Source organism: Callithrix jacchus, chromosome 6 (assembly GCF_049354715.1).
Source record: "Callithrix jacchus isolate 240 chromosome 6, calJac240_pri, whole genome shotgun sequence".
In the NCBI taxonomy this organism is placed as follows: Eukaryota; Metazoa; Chordata; class Mammalia; order Primates; family Cebidae; genus Callithrix; species Callithrix jacchus.
Window position 1 is genome coordinate 4,585,091 of NC_133507.1, and position 16,627 is coordinate 4,601,717.

Consider the following 16,627-nt stretch of genomic DNA (forward strand, 5'->3'; position numbering starts at 1 on the left):
TAGCTAGAGATGATCGCTATGGAAAATCCTGCAGACTTGAAGAAGCAGTTGTATGTGGAATTTGAAGGAGAACAAGGAGTTGATGAGGGAGGTGTTTCCAAAGAATTTTTTCAGCTGGTTGTGGAGGAAATCTTCAATCCAGATATTGGTAAATACTTTAGTAATGTGATTATGGTGTCATATTGTCTTTTTGAATTACTTGTTTATCTTGGTTTATAAATATTCTCAGCTATGAAGAGCTGCAGAAGGAGGATTTGGTACGGATTACTTGGAATCACACATCATGATTGAATTTGTCGGTTTTAAGAACTGATTTGTATCACTAATTTATTCAAGTACTTCTATTTCTTAGTCATATTCTAATGAACGAAATTCTCTCTTTGGTAAATTGAATTGAAAAGCACTTTAGAATGGTACATTGGAACACGTGAGGGATTTCTTTGCTTTTTGTTATCAAACCGTCATCAAACTCATGGTTTTGCTGACCTGTGAGCTTCAAAGAACAATGGTTAGAAGAATTTTGAGAGACTGTTTCACAAGTATGTCATGCTCAAACTTCAGAAAACACTAGCTGATATCCCATTAATTAGATTTATTTGCTATAAGATTTCTTGGGGCTCAGTGTAGGTAATGTTCCCCCCAAAGTTTTTGAACTTCAGAACCCTTTTTGTCTCCCAGAAGAGTTATTGAACAGTTTGATAAAGCCTGATGGGATATGTTAATTTGAAAGTGAAGGATCAGAATTTTCATTTTTTCCCTTCTGTGATAAAGTACAACAGGGAAAAGATGCGGTCTTTTGGGTGGTCTACGTACCCGCATAATTCTGAGCTGGTTCCGTTTCTACTGTCAAGATAACCACTTAGTGACTGAACTTGCTTATGTTTAAAATTAAGTACATGACAATTATAGGAAAAGGTTTCCACTGAAGGTACCATCAGAATTGTGAGGAGTCTGCATATGATAATGTGCGTCATTTCCCTTCAGCTTTGAAATTTGAGCTGTTATAGCCTGTTCATTCTAATTGAGTTCACCTTTCTGTTACTGTTCTTAATCACACACACACATACACACGCCCCTTATCTACAGTCTAGCGAGTGTTTTATTAATAACTAAAAGGGTGTGCCATTTGTGTGTAGTTTGTTCAAAGTAAATCAAAGAAACCTAAGACCATGCCCTTTTTGAGATAGGAAATTACAGACGTCGTAAGGTTCTTAAATTTGATAAACCTTAGCTCTAGCTTTTGACGTATCTAGAAATATTAAACATTAGCTATAAAGAAAGTATACTTGCATTATATGCAGAAATACTTGTAAGAAAAAACATAGATTAAGCAGTTCCAGGAAGGTAACTGAAGTGATGGCAGTAAAAGTATCAAAAAGGAATGTTTTACTGGAGGCATTCGTTATGGTGCTTTTTTCCCCTGAAACGTGAGAAAATGTGCCTCAAATGGCACTTCAGAGTTATATTCTGATTAATTTATAGTTTATTGCTCTTGAGACCAAGGAAGTGCATTTGTGACATTTTATCAAGTTTATTAATTTTTAGACACACCATTGCTAGCTTGAACAAATTTATTAATTGTATTATTTGTCAGCTGTTCTTGACCCTGTTAATACCATACTTAAAACTAAAAGTATTTCCATGGATGTTGTAACTTGGTCTGTAAAAAATGTTTAGATGGAAACCGTGAAACTCAAACATGAATTGATTTTGAAATCATTTTGCATTCAGAAAATGTCCTAAGCTTAATTCATGCTCCTAGTGATCAAGGAGACATTTTAAGGGTCCTTTTATAAATTACGGTTAAGGGCCGGGCGCGGTAGCTCACGCCTGTAATCCCAGCACTTTGGGAGGCCGAGGCAGGTGGATCACGAGGTCAAGAGATCGAGACCATCTGGTCAACATGGTGAAACCCCGTCTCTACTAAAAATACAAAAAATTAGCTGGGCATGGTGGCACACGCCTGTAATCCCAGCTACTCGGGAGGCTGAGGCAGGAGAATTGCCTGAATCCAGGAGGCGGAGGTTGCGGTGAGCCGAGATTGCACCATTGCACTCCAGCCTGGGTAACAAGAGCAAAACTCTGTCTCAATTAAAACAAAAACAAAAAAACTATGGTTAAAATACTTACATGCTGTATAATTTGATTTCTGATTTCTAAGCTCTACTTTTCTATTGGAAATTACAGATTTTTTGAGACTTAATTCTTAAGATGTTTTCATTCGGTTTTACAGTGCAGCTAAATAACATTTAGTAAAATGAAAAAATTCTAAATTAATTTTTTTCCTTAGTCATTTAAAAGGGAAGAAATCAACTCTTAGTAATATTCAGGTAGATAAAAAAAAATTGGAATCTTTGGTTTTAAGTTTTTATTTTTTTGGTGGAGGGAGACAGGATCTGGCTCTCTGATGCCCAGGCTGGAGTGTAGTGGCTCTCTCTTGGCTCACTGCAGCCTCTACCTCCTGAGTCAAGGCTCAAGCCATCCTCATGCATCAGCCTCTCAAAGTAGCTGGGACTACTGTAGGGGCATGCTACCACACCCAGCTAATGTTTGTGTTCTCTGTAGAGATGGGGTTTTGCCATCTTGCCCAGGCTGGTCTTGGACTCCTGAGCTCAGGTGATCTGCTTGTGTCGGCCTCCCCAAAGTGCTGAGGTTACAGGCGTGAACTACCACGCCCCACCCCAGTTTTCCAGTGAGTGATATAAAGGTCTCCACGATTGGGGTTTGCATAATGAAGACCATGTGAAATTGAAATGACTTTTGTTTTACATACTGGCCCACAACACAGGTATTAAGTAGCTTTGCTTATCTACGTTTATCAGATTAATCTAAGTTTATGTACTTCAGATCATCTGATGTTGTTAGGAAAATGCTAGAAGAATTTCATGGCAGCACTATCTAACTTTCAAAAACAGACTTTCCTTACTGTGATTAAAAGCTGTTTTTTAAAAATAATACATGTGGTACCAATATATTTTCATAAATGAAACACTTTGGAAATATAGCCCTTGGGTTTTATGTTTATGTTTTAGCTATGGGTAGATAAAGTGTGAATGTAACTTTTCTTATGTGTTAGTAGAAAATTAGAAAGCTTGAATTTAACGAATGTGTTTTTCTACTCAATGCCATTCAATTACTTAGGACTTTCTTTGACTTCATAAAATTACATACCACATCTGCCACAGTTTATAACATATATGTGGACAGTGTTTTCTCAAGTGCTAATAGAAATCAATGTATGCATAATTACATATATTTTTAAATGTTTTATATGTGTAATTACTTTAAATTTGTATTTATCACTTCTTAATAAAATACAAAAGTAATGTATTTTTAAAAATTATTTCTTATAGGTATGTTCACATACGACGAATCTACAAAACTGTTTTGGTTTAATCCGTCTTCTTTTGAAACTGAGGGTCAGTTTACTCTGATTGGCATAGTACTGGGTCTGGCTATTTACAATAACTGTATACTGGATGTCCATTTTCCCATGGTTGTCTACAGGAAGCTCATGGGGAAAAAAGGAACTTTTCGTGACTTGGGAGACTCTCACCCAGTAAGTTGTCATTTTTTTAATTCAGTCTCTTTGATTTTATTTTAAATGCAAATATACAATTTAATTTATATCAAAATTTTAAAAGTTTTCATTTAGAATCTTTAAGTTTTAATCAGACTGAAGTACCATGAACACTTACAAACTCTAAAAGGGGAAATTTTTATATATTGCTGTCAGCATGAAGCTTTTTAAGACTGATTCCATAGAGAAATGTTTCTAAACATTTTGTTTATATTTTAGTGAAATCTTATGAGATAGGTAAAATCAGAGCAGCCCTGGCTAAGGGTCTTGGTAGCTACCACTAGTGTGCCTGCTCCCACCTCCCCCACCCCCACGTTGAGACACCACAGAATTTCTCATAGAGCACAGTGTGAAATCGAATGCTAAATTGGTGGTGTGGGTTTTTCAGCAGAGAATGGGACATCCCAGTGACTGCCAGTGTTTCTTTTGTAGGTTGGAAACTATTGGGGACTGGAGGAATACTAACTATCCTTGTTACAGTTTTCATTGATAAGTTTTTTGTTTTTATTGTCTTAAGAAGGGTGATGTAAATTATTTGTTGTATTTTATAGTTCTATAGTGGCCTCAATTTACCATTTCTGGTTGCTAGGTTCTATATCAGAGTTTAAAAGATTTATTGGAGTATGAAGGGAATGTGGAAGATGACATGATGATCACTTTCCAGATATCACAAACAGATCTTTTTGGTAACCCAATGATGTATGATCTAAAGGAAAATGGTGATAAAATTCCAATTACAAATGAAAACAGGAAGGTAATGTTTTATGTCATCATGTTTGTCTCTTCATTAACAATTTCAAAGCATGTATGCTTATAATTTTTAAAGGAGTATCTAATATAGTCGGTACAAAGAAACACAAGAAATCCAGTAACCAAGTTTATGTAAATGCTGGAGTCCAGTCTCCTAAATCTTGGATGTAAGTTGGTATGAAAGCTCACAGTTAGGCACTAAATCCAATTTAGAGAAAGAGGACGTGACGTAGGAGATAGTTCATAGCTAAGTGTGGTTGTAGGATAAAGCAAGAAGCAGGGTATTTTCCATATTAAGCTGTAAGCAGGAACCTCATGATAAAGGACCTTGTCACAGACAAATAAAAATTACATTTAATTTACAATGTGTATCCTGTTTGTGATATAAAGACATTTCTGAAAAGTATTTTTTACATCAGATCTGCGTTTCTGTTGTCTAAAATGTGTTAGTCTGGAATGGGAATAACCCAGAACAGGAAAAATTATGACAAAGATATAGTACACCTTTTAAGAAACATGTTTCTATTGATATTTTTTGATGAAATATTATACACACTAAGGGTACAAAGCACATTTTCCTTTTATGATTTGATAGAGTAGTTTGTGTCAGTCAACACTTCAGTATTTTCACTGAACTGGATACAGTAGGCCGCTTAGCAAATATTCTGTGGTAGAAAACATGGGACTTCCTGGTTTGCTCAAATCAAATATGTTGTACGCTCTTAAAATGTTAGCATTTATAAATAGATGGATACATGGTTTAAATGTTTCTGTTTGCATACCTAGTTGAGGGAACCTAAAAAGTTGTATGCATCTCTAGCATTTATATTTAGGTGTGTTTAATACAGTATCAGAACTGACATTATATCATGTATGACAGTTTCATGTATATGGCCTTTTCACAGCTTCATATTGGCTATAACAGAGAATTGTGAAATAGAAGTAGTAGTTTTCTTTGTAGGTGTAATATTGAATTGTTTCAAATATTCTTTAATTTTTTTTCCCGGAAAAACTGAACAGCTCTGCAGCCTACTAACTTGTGTTCTGTTTGCATAGCATATTTTAAGAGGTTTTTGTGATTAATGTTTCCTACAGGAATTTGTCAATCTTTATTCTGACTACATTCTCAATAAATCAGTAGAAAAACAGTTCAAGGCTTTTCGGAGAGGTTTTCATATGGTGACCAATGAATCTCCCTTAAAGTACTTATTCAGACCAGAAGAAATTGAATTGCTTATATGTGGAAGCCGGGTAAGAAAGCAGGCGTCTGCAGAAAGTCACGGATGGATTGTTGTTCGTAATGAAGAGCAGTGCAGGAGACACTAAGACATATTTTCTTGAATTTTCAGAATCTAGATTTCCAGGCATTGGAAGAAACGACAGAGTATGACGGCGGCTATACCAGGGACTCCGTTCTGATTAGGTGAGGCACTGAATTCTTCAGAGAAGGTCTGACTCACTCAAGGGCTGTGTGATTTTGCTTCAGACCTTTATCTCTAGGTACTAATTCCCGAATAAGCAAACTCACAAGTTCTCATCTGTATACTTAGATTTGTTTTGTAATATCATCACCAATTTTCAGAGTTAATCTTGTGGTGAAGTGTTGTTATATGTGAGTCTCACGTTTCCTGCTGCATTTGGGGTATAAATTATCTAATATTTCTTGTGATACTGGTGAGCGTATTCTTACTGCTAAGGTAATTAAAATAAGGCTACCACTTTGGCATCTTTTTCCTGTTTTGAATTCTGCATTTGTGAACTGTTACATGGCTACTCAGGATCAAGCACTTTTTGAGTGAAAAGGTACAGTTTTTCATTTAATTCTTAAGAGAGTATGTTCAGATACATATTAGTATTTCCATTTTACAACTTAAGAAACTGAACCCTGAATTCCTGCAGAAAGATGTGGAGGTTCCCAGTTCTATCGGCTTTTAAGCAGATGCCCTTACTACGGTACTGTCTACTTCTGCGTACTCTGCCATTCAATTCTGAAAGACATAGGCTTCCCCATCCCCTGCTGAGATTGGTTCAAGAGACAAAAAGATACACTTTTGGCACCCACTGGTGGATTGCATGAGAAGGCATGCAAACAGGGACCTTCCTGGAAGTTGACGCCAAAGGTTATTACTGCTCTAAGACTCATGTATATAAACACTAGAATGCATATCAGTTATCCAGCAATCAACATTTTTATTTTACAGTTGACCCTTGAACAACACAGCTGTGAACTTCATGGTCCCCCTGACATGCAGGGTTTTTTTCCTCTACTAAGGGCAGATCCAGTCAGAACCTGCATATACAGGGGCTGATTTCTATATATGCCAGTTCCGCAGGGTCAGCTGTGGAACTTGAGTATGTGTGGATTTTCATATACACAGACGGTCCTGGAACCAGTCCCTGTCACATATACCAAGGGATGGCTGTATGTTACATTATATTCATTTGTTCTGTTATTTTATAAGGTTCTTCATCCTGGTTTGTGGGAAGTTAGGAGTATTTCTTCATTTTGGTGCACCTTTGGTCATTTCTGGCAGCAGTGGTGAATGTTATTTACTCTTAGCAACCTCTGTGCTGCTATGTATTCAGCGTTTCAAAGGTGATTCATTAAAGGGTGGGGATAATATGGTGATGGGGAAACGCTACTTGTTAGTCACAAGGAATATAACAGCAATATCTCTGTAATATGATTTATCAGACACAATTTCTAACAGTTATGAAAAAAGTCAAATGATGATCTCTGAAGGGTAAGAGAAATTATCTTTGAAATTAAGGTTTTAATTTTATTTCTAGCAACATAATCCATACTTGGTATGTATCTTAAGATCATTTTTAAATGTATGGTTTGAAGGGCAAACTAGTGTATGTGAAAAATGACAGAGTAGCTTCCAACTCATCCTCAGAGTTGATGATATTCTAAACCTTTCCTACCTAAATTCAGCTGCTTTTCTCAACATAAATATGAAAATATTAATTCATTAAACAGTCTACAAGTAGTTGATAGTTGAAGACTTAATGCTTTTAATAAAAGGGAAAAAGGACAATACAGGCATCTCACTTTATTGCACTCTGCAGATACTGAGTGTTTTTGGTGGCGACCCTGCATTGAGCAGGTCTGTCAGCACCATTTTCCAACAAATATACTCAATTCATCAGCATTTTTACCAATGATTTTAAATTAAGATAGTACTAATGTTTAGACATAGTACATGACACACTTGACCAAAGCATAGTGTAAACGTAACTTTTCTATGCACTCGGAAACAGAATTGTGTGTGACTCACTTCACTGCCGTAATCACCTTATTTGCCATGCTCTGAAACTGAACTGGCAGTACTGTGGCTGTGTAGGTATTTTGGTTAGTATTTATTGTATGCAGAGTTCATAAAAATAAAAACCGTGAGGCTGTTTAATATATTTCAGCTAAAAGTTAACAACATATTTAATATGTAAACCACTAGAAATAAGATTCTGTTAAATTTTTTTTTTAAATGGAGTCTTGCTCTGTCACCCAGGCTGGAGTGCAGTGGTGCGGTCGGGGCTCACTAGCCTCTGCTTCCCGGATTCAGGTCATTCTCCTGCCTCAGCCTCCTGAGTAGCTGGGAATACAGGTGCGCACCAGTATGCCTGGCTAATTTTTCTATTTTTAGTAGAGATGGGGTTTTGCCATGTTGGCTAGGCTGGTCTCAAACTCCTTGGCCTCCCAAAGTGCCAAGATTACAGGTTTCAGCCACCTTGCCTGGCAAAATCAACTCTGAATCTGAATCAAACCTTTGAAACAAAAATTACCAGTCAAAAAAACTTGCAGTCTCTGCTCCTAACTTTGAAAAAGTGACACGGAGAGGGACATTTGGAAAGATATTTCTAGGAAGTCAACAAGAAACAAAATCAGGGAGAGCTTTTTCAGCAACTGAAAAAAGACAGGCGAAAAAGGCCAAGGCGGGCAGATGACCTGAAGCCAGCAGTTTGAAACCAGCCTGGCCAACATGGTGAAACTGTCTCTACTGAAAAATACAAAAATTAGCGGATGTGGTGGCAAGCACTTGTAATCCCAGTTACTCTGGAGGCTGAGGCAGGACAATCTCTTGAACCTGGGAGGTGGAGATAGCAGTGAGCCTAGATTGTACCACTGCACTCCAGCTGGGGCAACAGAGTGATATTCCATCTCCACAAAAAAACAGATTCAGAGTTTATTTCCTTCCCAAATACCTCATAGATACTGGTTTGTAGGGATAATTTAGTCTCATTCACTTTGTCTTTTCTGGTAATTTTTATCATGGATTCTGATTGCCTAGATTTGCTAATTGATTAAGGGTTGCAAAATTGTGATATTTGAATTCTTTATTCTTCCTTCATTACCTGTAATACTTGTGAAGAAAAACTTTGTGACTAACCTAAATTACAGATCCATGTATGTGATCTGTACACATGTATATAAATATGCACATATTAGATAAGATAGTGCTTAATTATTACCCATTACTCATTTTCAAATAATGTGATTCCCTAACTGGTCTCTAAATGTTATCGGTGTGGGGTAATAATGGTGGTGTCTGTGTCGTGTGGGGTAAAATGTGAATACAGTGACATACCCAGGGCTTAACTGGGTTAGTTTTAAAAATTACATCTATGCAGCCATATTTCAGTCAAAGTATACACTATGTTCATTAACACAGATTTCCCATATTTTCCCTTCCAGTGAATCCCCATACCCCATTAGAACAGACAATGACTGTTGTAATTGCGGTCGCTATAGATTAGTTTTGTCTGCTCTTGAATTTCTTATGAACGGAATCATCATATAATACATTCTTGTACTGCATCTAGACTCTTCGGGTTAACAGAACATTTTCAGGATTCATCCATGTTATTGTGTTGATTTATTATTGTGCCATTTTAAAAATTATAGAGGAGTGTTGCATTATATGAATATGCAAAATTTGCTTTTTACCTGTTGGACAGCTGGATTGTTTCCAGTTTGGAGCTATTGTGAATAAAGCTGTATACAGTCTTACTGTGGAAATGTTTTTTTTCTCTTGGGCAAACATGTAGGAAGAGAGTTTCGAAGGCATCTAGTAGGTGCATATTTAACTAAAATTACCTTTTCCTCATTTTTATATTTCTTTTGACTATAGATATTTTCTGTAAAATACAGCAATTTGCCTTATCCTTAGTTTCACTTTTTTTGGTTTCACCTATCTTTGGTCAGCAGTGGTCCAAAAACATTAAGTGGAAAATTCCTTGAATAATTCAGTGTTTTTGACGTATCGGGTGCGGGGGCGGTGAGTTGCTTGTTCATTTCTGCAGCTTATTATAAATTCAAACTCCTGGGCTCATGCAATCTCCTTTCCTCAGCCTTCTGAGTAGCTGGTGCTACAGGTGTACACCCACCATCCCTAGCTAATTTTTAGTTTTTGTGTTTTTGTTTTGTTTCATTTTTTTTTTTTTTTTTTTTGGTAGAAACAATCTCACTGTGTTATCCAGGGTGGTCTCAAACCCCTGGCTTCTAGCATTTCTTCCACTTTAGCCTTCCAAAACTCTGGGATTACAGGCGTGAGCCACTGCACCCAGCCACCAACTCTTGACTTTTAAATTATATATTATTCTGAAAAGCGTGGTGAAATCTCCCACCTCTCCACCCAGGGCATTAGTTATCCCTTTTCCAAGTATAGCCACATTGTCTAGACTGCACACCACTTTTAGTCTATTGTTATCAACTGACTGTTGTAGTGTCAGTGCTGTGTTCAGGTAACCTTTATTTTACTCAGTGGCTGGCCCGAAAGCACAAGAGCAGTGATGAAAATTCAGGTATGCCAGTGAAGCCGGAAAGTGCTTCCTCTAAGTGAAAAGGTGAAAAAGTTCCTGACTTAATAAGGAAAGAATTAAAAGATCTTATGTTGAAGTTGCTAAAATTCTATGTTAAGAATGAATCTTTTATCCATGAAATTGTGACGGAAAAATGAATCATGCATAGTATATACAGGGTTCAGTACCATGTATAATTTCAGACAGCTACAGGTGGTCTTGGAACTTACTCCTCATGCTGACTGGGGAATACTGTATAGTCTATATGAAAGGCCCATTTCTGATACGCATTTTAGGATTATTTTCTCTAAGTCTGTGGCTTTCTTTTTCATTTTTGTCTTGTGATGAGCAAAAATTAAGTTTTTGAGGTCTACTTTTTCTTTTATAGTTTTTTTAATGTCCTTTTATATCGTTGCCTAGCCCAGAGCCACAAATATCTTATGTTTTCTTCTAATAGTAGAATACAGGTTTAACTTTTATGTGTAAATCTGTGATCCACCACCAATAAATGTTTATAATGTTAGACACTGGATGTCATTCATTTTCTAAATCGTTTTATTTGTTGAAGAGACTTTCCTTTCCCCATTGAATTGCTTTTGCACTTTGGTTGAAAATCAGTCCGTGTGTGATCCTTGTTTCTGGACCCTCCATTCTGTTCTGTCCTTTTCCAAAACCACACTGTTAATTAGTTCGCTTTGACTATTTTATTTGCATATAAATATTAGAATCAGTTAATTTCTACAAACAAGAAAAGGGGGCAAAGCCTGCAGAGATTTTGATTTGGGTTGCTTAGATTGGGGCAGGTTAGTTTGGGGGGGAATTCACATTTTAACAATATGGATTCTTCCACTCCTTGAGCACTTTATCTCTCTCCATTTATTTAGATGTTTGTTTATTTCTCTTAGCATTGTTTTATAGTTTTTAGTGTTGAAATCATGTACTTTTTGGTCAGGAATAAATTTGAAATATGTTTCTGATGCTATTAGTGACATTTTTAAATACTGTTTTTTACCACTATCTTGAAATAAAATGGATTTTTGTATATGGACCTTGTATTATAACCTTTCTAAATTATTCTAGTACTTATTTAATAGATTCTTAGGGTTTTCTGGTAAACAGTTATGTCATCTACAAATCAAAACAGGTTTATTTCCAATCTTTATGTGATTCGAAGGTATTCTTACTTTATTCCTCATTTTATTGAGAGACTATAATATTTACGACTGTGATGTTAGTTGTAAACAAAAAGTTTGTATTTCTCTGGTATTAAATAACCAGAGTGCATTTGGTTTTTTACTGTTGAGTCTGAAGAGTACTTACTGTATTCTAGGTATGTTCTTCCTTCATTGAATTGCTTTTTGGCGTGTTAAAAATCAGTTGAGAATATTTTTATAGATCAGTTTCTGAGTGAGTTTGGCAAAAGACACAAAGTTACAGCTTCAAGGGTTGTTTTATTTTGAGGCTCTGTTGTTTGGTTCCTGTCCGCTTGGAATCATTATGTCTTGGTGATTGATCCTTTATCATTATATAAGGTTTTTCTGTTTTGCAGTTTTCTTTGCTCTGAATCTGATGTGAATGTAATCATTTCTGGGTTTTTCAAATTAATGATTAATTTAAAGATGTGGATGATCAGGCCGGGCATGGTGGCTCAAGCCTGTAATCCCAGCTATTCGGGAGGCTGAGGCAGGAGAATTGCCTGAACCCAGGAGGCGGAGGTTGTGGTGAGGCGAGATCGCGCCATTGCACTCCGGCCTGGGTAACAAGAGCGAAACTCTGTCTCAAAAAAAAAAAAAAGATTTGGATGATCTTTTACTGTCATTTTACTTTCATCCTGTGTTGCTGAATTTGAAATGTAAACAGCACATGGTGGTCATTTTTAAAAACTGTTAGTCTCTGCCTTTTAAGACCATTTATATTTAAGGCATTTGTTGATATGTTAGGGCTGAAGTCTGCTGTTTTGTTTTCCGTTTCTATCTTCAGTTTATTTTTTATTTCTTTGCCTTCCATGATTGTTTGAACATTTCTGAGAATTTTCTCTTGATTTATTTGTAGTGTATTTTGTGTGTGTGTTGGTTGGTTTTTGGTTTTGTTTTTGTTTTTGAGATGGGGTTTCATTCTGTCGTGCAGACTGGAGTGCAGGGGTGCAGTCTCGGCTCGTACAACCTCCACCTCCTGGGTTCAGGCAGTGCTCCTGCCTCAGCCTCCTGAGCAGCTGGGACTACAGGTGCATGCCACCATGCCTGGCTAGTTTTTGTATTTTTATTAGAGACGGGTTTTGCCATATTGGCCAAGCTGGTCTCAAACTACTGGCCTCGTTATCCGACTGCCTTGGCCTCTCAAGTGCTGTGAGTACAGGCGTGAGCCACCGTGCCCGGCCTTATGTATTTTATAGTTATTTTCACAGTCATTTCCGTGGTCATTGTGGGCATCACATTATAGATAATGCAACTCACCCCCATTCACTGCTGTCAACACTGCAGCTTGGAATGAGATGTGGAAACCTTACTTTCGGTTAGGTCTCTTTCCCCACTTTTAAATAGTCTTGTTTTGAGGATTAATACTGTTACAGTTTTTCCATCAGTTATCCAATATGACTTATAGAACTCATGAAGAGAGCCATCCTCTGTTGCATGTAGCCATGTTTCTGCTATTTCCACTGTTTTTTCCAAGATTCCATCTTTTATTACTTCCATTAGCCAGTTTTCAAAGACAGGTCGGCTAATGAGAAATTCTTTTTTTCTCTTTTTGAAAATGACTATTTTCCCTCTGTTCCTGAAGGATAGTTTTATTTATGCTATTTGGAGTTCACTCAGCTTTTTGAAGCTCTAAGTTTGTCTCTTGCTAAACATGGGAAATTTGTTGAACCATTGCTTCCTCAGATGTTCCTTCGGTGTCATTCTTATCTCCATTCTAGTAGGCCTCTGACAATACAGATGTTGAGTCATCTGTTACTGTCCCACACGTACTTGAGGCACAGCTCATCTTTCACTCTGTCTTCTCTCTTTTGTTCAGATTTCTATCCTTCGTCATCTTCTCTCTGCTGTTGGGCCCATCTAATGATTATTTTTCGCTTATTGTATTTTTTAGGTCTATAATTTCCATTGGCTTTTTTTTCCTTATAACTTCTGTTTCTTTGCTGAGATTTTCTATTGTTTCATTTTTGAAACAGTAGAACTTATAATTGCTTGTCAAATCATTTCTATGATGGCTGCATTAAGATCCTTGTCAGATAATTTCAACATCTTACTCATCCCAGTGTTGGCGTTGATTTTCTTTCCTTCGTGTGATTTTCCTGGTTCTTGGTATGACAGATGTGTGAGGAGACTGTCCTTCTAAAAATTGTTACTTCGGTGGTAACCTGTTGAGGTTTGGCGCATGTTTGTGGACTGTGGTTCCAGTGACCCTTTTCAGAGCCTTTGTGGTGCTGTTTTGGTTTGTTGCTTTTATGTTACTCCGCTGGGGCTTTCACTGGTTCCGAGTGGTCCTGCTTGAGGGGGCTTCTCCAAGCTGATCTGTGTAGAGTGTGTTTGGGTGGGGGAAGAGGGACCCCCCACTAGATTTTCGTGGGCTGGAGAGTGCTTCCTGAGCCTTGTGCCTATCGTGGCAAGCTCTCCCATGCCTGGTGTTCCTGGCAGTGCTCCTGCCTGCTGTGTGTCCCTGGGCTATAGATCACTTGCAGGAAAAGTGAACACTGCCAGACCAATTAATTATATGAGAATTCCTCCTACCCCAAGGAGAGTCTCAGGCATCGCTTCATTTCTTTTTTTAGATGTTTCTTCTGTCTTCAGTTTATATGGTACTATTGTTGTGCTTTATTCACTTTTATATTTCTTCTACTTTAGTTTTAGTTTCTTTGCATTTGATGTGATCTTTCTCCTTGCCTTTTTTTTTGTTTTTTTTGAGACAGAGTTTTGTTCGTTACCCAGGCTGGAGTGCAATGGCGCGATGTCAGCTCACCACAACCTCCGCGCCTCCTGGGTTCAGGCAATTCTCCTGCCTCAGCCTCCTGAGTAGCTGGGATTACAGGCACGCGCCACCATGCCCAGCTAATTTTTGTATTTTTAGTAGAGATGGGGTTTCACCATGTTGACCAGGATGGTCTTGATCTCCTGACCTCATGATCCACCCACCTCGGCCTCCCAAAGTGCTGGGATTACAGGCGTCAGCCACTGCACCCGGCCGCCAGGAATTCTAATAAAGGTTTTAATTTATTTCAGATTAATGGTGTTGTAGCAACAAAAATGCCAGCATTTTGATAATAAAAATAGTATGTTGGAATATTAGAGTATCAAAAACTAGAAAAAATATATATAATTACTGATTTGGGATGTGTGATGTTCTCTGCTAACCATTCTGGAAAGAACTTTTTCTTTTTTGGTGGGGAAGTGGGGTGGAGTTTTGCTCGTTTCCCAGGATGGAGTGCAGTGGCGTGACCTCAGCTCATTGCAGCCTCCACCTCCTGAGTTCAAGTGATTATCCTGCCTCAGCCTCCCAAATAGCCAACAAACCCAGCTAATTTTTCTGTATTAGTAGAGGCAGGGTATTTCACCATGTTTTTCAGGCTGGTCTTGAACCCCTCACCTGAGGTGATCCACCCACCTCAGCCTCCCAAAGTGCTGGGATTACAGGCGTGAGCCACTGCACCTGGCTCTGGAAATAGCTTTGTAAATAAATATTAAGAGGCATTTTATATTTATAACCAACTAAAAATACTTTCGTTGAATCTTAAAATTATTTAGCTATGAACTACTGTATATTTTATAGATGCCTGATTATTCAAACAGACTTCAAGATAGCACTTCATGAGCTTGCATTTCACATTTTAGAACTGTAACATTAAGTGTCATTTAAACATGGCTTTATTACGCAGATTTTAGGAATGCCACAGGGATAAATCATTCTCTTATAATAACTGCATTATTATATATTATATTATTTTATATTATATGGGAGAAATGTCAGAATAATTCTCCTCCGTACACAGCACATGTTAGTTGATAAAAGTATTCTAGTTTATATAAAAATTGAACTGTTGTATTACTGCCATTAGGTATGTGGTGGTTTGAATTTGGCGCCAGGTGGGTTTGGGGGGCGGGGCGCTTTTTCTTTTGTCCTTAATCTGTATCACCACTTTTTCCTCCCAAAGTTGCGTTAAAGGATGAGTAGACCAGGAGAATAAAAGAGAAAGGATAAATAAAATATATACCCAAAGGCACCTGGAATTTTTCACAATATTCCTTTCAGTCTTTTTCAATTCATAGGATTTGGTCTTTTGTTCATTACTGACCACGTGAAGTGATTACAACATAGTTTACATAGTCACTTCCTGTTGTTACACACTTGGGTTTTCTCAGTTTTTTTTTTACTACTGCAGTACTAATATTTTGCTGCATTACTTTAATCCTAAATTGTTATGTATTCAGAACTGTTTACGGAAAATTTGTTTGGAAATTCTCAGTCACCAGAAGAGTTCCTGATATTAACTTCCAAGTTGCCTCTTAATATAGTTTTAGTTTAAATCATAAGTTTATATTAGTACCAGTTATAATGAATGCCAAGCTGAAACCAGTATTGTATCTTTTCTCATTAGGGAGTTCTGGGAAATCGTTCATTCATTTACAGATGAACAGAAAAGACTCTTCTTGCAGTTTACCACAGGCACAGACAGAGCACCTGTGGGAGGACTAGGAAAATTAAAGATGATTATAGCCAAAAATGGCCCAGACACGGAAAGGTAATTATTAAGTTGTGACTATATATCCACTGAAAACCTTCCATTCCCCGTCATACATGTATGAACTGTCTTTGTAGCTTCTAAGCACATTCGTGATTTTATATACAAATCTCCAAATCATATTAAACAGTTAAGAAAATATTTTGCTGTCATTGTGTGAGGAAACTTTTAAGAAATTGGCCTAGTTAAAAACTATGGAGCTCACATTGGTTTGGAATTTTTCAAATTAGTATGATTCATTCACTTTTTTGATTCCCAGCTTGTCAATTTAAAGGCTTATTATATGATAATCTATTTAGAACGGTTAAATTGAAGCTTAGGAGACTATTATTTGGTTATGCTAGAACCCTGTTGAAATCATTTTCATAATCATATTGCCAGCAGTATCTCTAATAAGCATTTAAGAGCACACACTTTAAAATCTTGTAAACCAGATTTGAGTATTTTCTCCACCTTAGAGGAAGTTGCTTAACTTCTCAATAACCTCACCTCTAAAATGCTACTGATGTCCTCTCTGTGGTTTGGTTGTGGAAAGATTTAGTTAAAATGAACTGCAAGAATGAATTACCTGAAACAGTATCTGGTATGTGGTAATGACTCAATGGATGCGGTGTCTTACCGTCATCACCACCAGCTTTGAGTGATTTCTAGACACCGATACTTGGTCGTTACGCGGCAGAGTTTATGATTTGCACGGCGTCCACGCTAGGAGCACCTGATTCCAGTGCACTCCCGTGACTTACGCTCTCCTGTTTCTCCCT

The 16,627-nt window shown here is 37.3% G+C and overlaps 2 protein-coding genes across 12 annotated transcripts in view; one reads left to right on the plus strand and one right to left on the minus strand.

The window, feature by feature from the left end:
• Positions 1 to 16,627, plus strand: part of UBE3A (ubiquitin protein ligase E3A) — an 85,568-nt gene that overhangs the window by 67,028 nt on the left and 1,913 nt on the right. For all 11 annotated transcript variants that reach the window (XM_078375688.1, XM_035303553.3, XM_017973220.4 and 8 more), the window contains 6 exons: positions 4 to 148; positions 3,354 to 3,559; positions 4,170 to 4,334; positions 5,426 to 5,581; positions 5,680 to 5,753; positions 15,723 to 15,866. In XM_078375688.1, coding sequence (XP_078231814.1) covers positions 4 to 148; positions 3,354 to 3,559; positions 4,170 to 4,334; positions 5,426 to 5,581; positions 5,680 to 5,753; positions 15,723 to 15,866 — 890 coding nt within the window. The remainder of the gene's footprint in view (positions 1 to 3; positions 149 to 3,353; positions 3,560 to 4,169; positions 4,335 to 5,425; positions 5,582 to 5,679; positions 5,754 to 15,722; positions 15,867 to 16,627) is intronic.
• Positions 1 to 16,627, minus strand: part of LOC103793567 (uncharacterized) — a 156,488-nt gene that overhangs the window by 44,675 nt on the left and 95,186 nt on the right. The window lies entirely within an intron of this gene.